This window comes from Salmo salar, chromosome 19, assembly GCF_965601325.2.
Source record: "Salmo salar chromosome 19, fSalSal1, whole genome shotgun sequence".
Lineage (NCBI taxonomy): Eukaryota > Metazoa > Chordata > Actinopteri > Salmoniformes > Salmonidae > Salmo > Salmo salar.
This window is the reverse complement of record NC_138309.1, coordinates 58,116,229-58,122,238: the sequence shown is the minus strand read 5'-3', so window position 1 is coordinate 58,122,238 and position 6,010 is coordinate 58,116,229. Positions and strand designations below refer to the sequence as shown.

At 44.3% G+C, this 6,010-nt stretch overlaps 1 protein-coding gene across 1 annotated transcript; it reads right to left on the bottom strand.

The window, feature by feature from the left end:
• Positions 1-821: 821 nt before the first annotated feature.
• cdk5rap3 (CDK5 regulatory subunit associated protein 3) lies at positions 822-4,812 on the bottom strand. Its single transcript, NM_001139615.1, has 14 exons — positions 4,716-4,812; positions 4,234-4,279; positions 4,015-4,146; positions 3,804-3,904; positions 3,660-3,708; positions 3,221-3,399; positions 2,895-3,031; positions 2,646-2,790; positions 2,340-2,450; positions 2,082-2,160; positions 1,852-1,940; positions 1,389-1,594; positions 1,061-1,232; positions 822-954 (listed from the first exon to the last, which is right to left on the bottom strand). The coding sequence occupies exons 1-14, from the start codon at positions 4,719-4,721 to the stop codon at positions 889-891; spliced, it is 1,518 nt and encodes a 505-aa protein (NP_001133087.1). The 5' UTR covers positions 4,722-4,812; the 3' UTR covers positions 822-888.
• Positions 4,813-6,010: the final 1,198 nt, after the last annotated feature.

Sequence of the window (6,010 nt, the reverse complement as noted above, 5' to 3'; positions counted from 1 at the left end):
TTCAGTCCCAGGGTCCTTAACATTGTTGTGGAGGCTGATTAAAATTGATTTCTATAAAATAATCAAACTTGACTAGCTAACTAATGAGAAACTTCTAACATATTTCCATGAAATTGAGATATTGTTCTAATGTGGGATTGGTTTGATAAATGTTCAATTCTCGTCTCCATTGGATTTTTCTGGGGAACTGTACACACTGCTTATCACCACCATCATCATCTAGGGTATTTGCATGACAATAACATGCATCGATATTGGGATACAGTGCAGATCATTTCAACAATACTGACTCAGCCTCAGCGTTATCCATAAGTGGTGTGCTTTGTGTGATTTCAAAAGAAACCCCTCTAAGGCAGCTTCACAGAATAATGTGTTATTAGTCCCATGTAAACCATCTACCCTCCTCTCCCTCCCTTTTATCCATCTGTTGAGATTCAATGATACTGGCCATTAGCCTCTCAATCTTGCGATCGTCATGAGTTTTGGGAGTGTGATTATGCAGCTAGCTGCCCAGGGGTGAAAAGGAGAACACACCATGTTAGAATCTTAGGCTGCGGTAACAAAGAGCTCAAGGAGAAAGTTGAGGTTTAGACCAAGAATTGTGTAACGTTAGGGGGAGTTGGCATTGTGCGTCTCATTCAAGTGCAGAATGTGTATACTCACTCCTGACTGTGTTCTTATTTCTGTTTCACATCTACTATCTATCTTGCCTAGCAACATTAGGAGCTGTTTAAAAACAGGTACAACAATGCCCGTATATTATTTGAAGAGTTGTTTACAGCAGATAATGAAAAAAGTATTCATAACAACACACCTTTACATCAAATCAAACATTTATTTTTTCTAGGGCGCTACGACGATGATACAAATCTGGGTGAACTACATCAGCTACACATTGACTCCCATTAGGTTGACAGGCCGGTTGTTGTAGCGTTTTGAAATGTCCGCTTCAATCTGTAAAACACAACACAAGTCACAGGTCAGGTGAGTCCCACACTTGCCCGTCGTCATTGTAATCTACCAGACAGAGACATACGAGAGAGAGACAGATGGACAGTACCAGTTTGTGGAGTTGGTGGGTGCGCTGAGCCAGCAGGTCGATGCGGGGCTCCAGGGTGGCCTGCTCTTCCAGAGCTTCCTGTCTCTTCTCGGCCAGTGTGGCCCGCTTCAGCACGAGGATGTCTGCCTGCTTCAGCTTCTGCCTCAGGACCTCCGAGACACGCTCCACGTACCTGGGACACACACACCGTCTCAGCATGGGGAGTTCCCCTGAATACCCTTTACAAGGAACCAGCTAATGGCAATACTGGTTGTTGTAGAGGTCTGAGAAGATGATAGAGATGACTACTGATGAAGCTGACAGTTGTTGTGTTGTGACGAAGACTCACCGTGGCGAGGCCTGGATCATGAAGAGGTGCTGCATCCGTAGGTTGGTCAGCCGGTCCAGCAGGTGGCGCACCTCAGCCAGCATCTCCTGGATGCGCTGGCAGGTCTGCCCCTGGATGATGGAGGGGGCCAGCTGGAACTGACACATGGCCACCACATTGCCCTCCTCTCCCATCTCACTCAGCCGCTGGGTCAGGAATACCTCCAACTGCCCAACACACAACCACACTGGCTCAGTCTGCGCTCTCATCTCCAGTCAGTAAACAATGGTGCGCTAAGACCAACTCGCCATGTACATTGCAATCTTACGACGGAAAAAGGTAATCCTACGCACTTCAATACCACGCATTTCAAAGCATAATCTGATAAATGCACAATTACAGTGAGACTGCCTTGTCAAAATCTTTCCATAGAGTTGTCATACAACACCAGAGGGTTGTGCATTAGAGCCGGCTGGTTACCTACCTCCATCAGCTCGTCGATGTACTGGCTGCGGGTCTGTGGGGTCTCCAATATAGACAGAGCATCCTCCCCCTTGGCCACACCCTCAGGACCTGGTCACACGACCATAGTTTACGGTCACATTTCACATTCTTAATGTGCTGCTACCATGCGGAAGATAAATTGCGCAGTAGAATTTATGCAACTTTTTTTGGTGTCTACAGCTACACGTATAAAAAGGTAAGAATACTCACAGTCCGTGCCCATATCTAAGATCTCAATTTCTATAGGGGTTTCACTCGCTCCCCAATCAATGACACCTGCATCTGTGTCCTATGGGGGAAAAAAACACATTAAGAGATAAAAGGCATCTTATTGATGCCTTATGTGCCTCAAGCCACAAAGAGGATTAGAAAGTAAGTAAGAAAATAGAAAGTAAGATTCATGGCAAACACTAAAATGTTCATACAGAAATGTATGAAGAACAAAATGTATGTTCTCTTAACTCTTACCTCAGAGCCAGGCTCCAGGCTGATGCCCCAGTCCACTCCTCCATCCTCCACCGTGATCACATCCTGTGTCCCTTCTGCCCCTGTCCCACACCCCAGGTCACCCCAGTCAATCTGAATGGACATAGATACAGACACACACCGTCAGCATGACATCTTACTATAACGATGAATTGTGTGTGAATTTAAAGTTAAGAGGATATTTTCAAATGCCCTAAAAGTATTTCACACTAGTTTCAAGATGCAGCCCGGACACTGTCATCATTTAGACCAACTTAGAATGATAGAGAGTGTGTAAGATCAACAAACCGTTTCCTCCGTGACCGTATCAGGGGGCGCCTCTTCCATTATAGGCCTCTCGATGACCGCTGGTGCTTTTCCAGTTCGCCACTCATAGAACGTGGGGTTACCTCTCTTTTGGGCAAAAGTCAGCATGGGCAGCACTGGCTCATCCCTGTGGCAGGACGACACACTACTCAACAACTGATGCCATTCAAAAAGACATACCCAGCAAGGTCCTGTGTTTTCCACAGAATCTGGAAGGGATTTCACACTCACCAGTCACAGAGAAAGTTTGTGAAGGCTGTGTAAAGTTGAATTTGCTCCTCTAGCTTGGCTGTATCCCTCCCCACTTCCCCAAGAGTCGTTGGTAGATCCTTCACCAGAGCCTGCAGCTCCCGAGCCACATTTTCCCCCTGGGAGAGAAATAAATTGTGTCAGCCAGGCACAGGGAAAGTGTACCATTTTAAATACAGAATATCACACTGTACCCTTGCCTTCAGCTATGGATCAGTGTACCTATGCATCAGCGTTACACTGTGCATATGCTGTACCTCTGTTTTCACCACATGCATACCACAGCATTTCACTCAGTGTGTCCTCACCATGATTCCGTACTGCTTGCAGCCTGCGTAGAAGCGCTCCCTCAGGTCCGCGGCAGAGCTCTGGCACTCAGTCTCTCTCCGGCTCAACTCCTGCTGAAGCTGCTGGGCCTTGGCTACCTGCTTCCTCAGGGCCGGACCCTCATAGCTCACAGTGCGGCTCAACAAGCTGGCCACCTCCGCTGCGTCACACAACAGGGAAGAGTCAATACTCAGTCACACTCAAGTCTCACCAGTCTATATTCAAATCTTAGTTCATACATCCTCCATCAGTGTTCCTCCATCTCGGTCTTGAGCATGGACCCACAGGGTACTGAGGCTTTCATGCCAACCCAGTGTTACGAAAAAAACTCAATTCCACTAAACTACAAATCATTCAATCCTTGATTAGCTGAAAAGCCTGCACACCCTGTGGATCCCCACTATTTCATCTCACACTTACCCAAGTAAACATTGTCTGCCTCATAGAGGGACACTATTTCTTGCCAGTCCTGCAGCAACAAAACAGAGAACACTGGTTTGTAGATGGCTACTTGGGGGATAAACGATGACAAAAACATCTGTCAGACATTGTATGTCACTTCACCTTCATCCTCTGAGAGGAGTATCTTCCAAAGATGTTTTTGGAAGAGGCCTCAGTCCCCCTCAGGATGTCCACTATCCTCAAGCAGTGGAAGTAGTGGATGTCTGCAATAACAAACAGCACTATTATATTTTGGTATGTCAATGGCAAGTACCAGACATCTGCGTTTATCTGAATAGTCGCTGTGGAGCAGTCATGAGAGTGAGGGACTTACAGGACCCTGAGAGAAGCTCCTTGATCTCCTCGTTCTCTGGCATGTCCTGCATCGCAGCGTTGATCTTCTCCCGGATGCTCATTACAGCACTCTGCCATTTCAGACTGCAGTGTCGTCGGTCCACCAGCCAGTCTACAGGGGATAGCTGGTTAATGTACCACTACTGAAATCCAAAGACTCGTAGAAAAATGTCCCATTCATTACTATATCCAATCTTACCTAAAAGCTTACTAGTCTGTATGTCAATAGGAAGATTTTGAAGATTCTGTTGAGAAGATGAGGTTAAATGTTAGCCTAATAACGTTACTTGAACAGCTCCATTTAAGAAAGGAGAATTGTAGTTCCTAAATTATCACGTGAACAGTGGCAGCATAGGAAAGGTCAAAGTGAAAGTCTAGATATAAACAACCGCATATGGATGGAAAGGAGTGCTTTTGACAATCTGTGAGCATTGACAAGCTAGATAGCTTGTTATCAATACATGGATGGATATATTGTAGCGGGTTCGTGTAAATTACTGACACTACCGTGCACGAATTAATCTGCGAGAACAAGATAATGGAGAGCAATTCATCTAAATATTTACTGGTCGACAGTTCAGCAGAAGTAACTAGAGACCATGCAGGCCAATCTGAACAGTCTTCAAACCAGCTATTCAAACCATTGTTCTGAAGAAAAACAACATATATGCATACATGTACCTCCATCGCCTCTTCAACTGTTCATGAAATTGTTGGATTTGTATTATTCTTGGCACATTGCAGTTATATTTCTGCGACTTCTTCAAGTCAATCTGCTATTCCACTATTTACACCCAAAACGACACGTTACCAGACGAAGGACCAATAGAAAAACGTGATGGTAGGAAAGCGAACTCTCATAAACCAATCGAATTGTACCATACTTAGGACTGATTCTAATAGGTAAATATTTTAGTTCCGGATTGGGTGACGTCTACCAACAGAGGGCGTTGTACCCTCAGGTTTAATTTCTGTCTTGAGCAGATATTAATCAGGGCGCAGTCATGGGCTCAGCGCAGGACTTTGGAATGAAACAATGAATGTATTATTTAATAGCCTACCAGCATTGATGAATCTACTCAAACATGATCTACATCACCAAGTGGCCCAATATGGTCATAGTTTACTGTAAGCAAATATTTCCCAAGTCATGTTGAATGTTATACAAACTTGCAAAGCAGGCCTGGGAATTAATTCCTTGTCTGTGATTTCCCCTCTGACCCCTCTGACTATTTCTCTGTGGACAGGCTATTAATTCAAAAGTTGAATGAACATTTATTTTTTGTTGAGGTCTTTTCAACTGTCAGTAAGAGTGTCCCTAATTGAGTCTTTGAATGAAGAGATGGAGATAAAATAGTCCAGTTTGAGTGTTTTTTGCAGCTCGTTCCAGTCGCTAGCTGCACCAAACTGAAAAGAGGAGCGACCCAGGGATGGAAACTGGAAAAACATTGTTGCAAACATAAGGATATCAATGATCCAATCATATCTGTCGTTCTGCCCCTGAACAAGGCAGTTAAACCCACTGTTCCTAGGCCGTCATTGAATATAAGAATTTGTTCTTAACTGACTTGCCTAGTTAAATAAAGGTAAAATAAAATGTTAAAAATAAACATTAGTGAAGGCAAATTATTACCACGTCACTCGTCAGAGTGTTTTGTTTCAGCTTATAATTCCAATGATATGGCTATAGCCATGAGAAAACATGGCTTTGGCCAATTAAAATGAGTTGTTTCCACTCCATTCCACTTGGAAACAGATCCAGTTTTGCGGTAGGAGAGGGGTTGTAATAGTGCATTCATTTACCAACTGGAAAGCTGCACACCTCTCAAGTTCACTGTAAGACCCCACTGGGCACAGACGTCAATTTGACATCTATTCCACGTTGGTTCAACGTAATTACATTGAAATGACGTGGAAACAACATTGATTCAACTAGTGTGTACCCAGTGGGATAGTAATTTAACAGTACTCTTGAA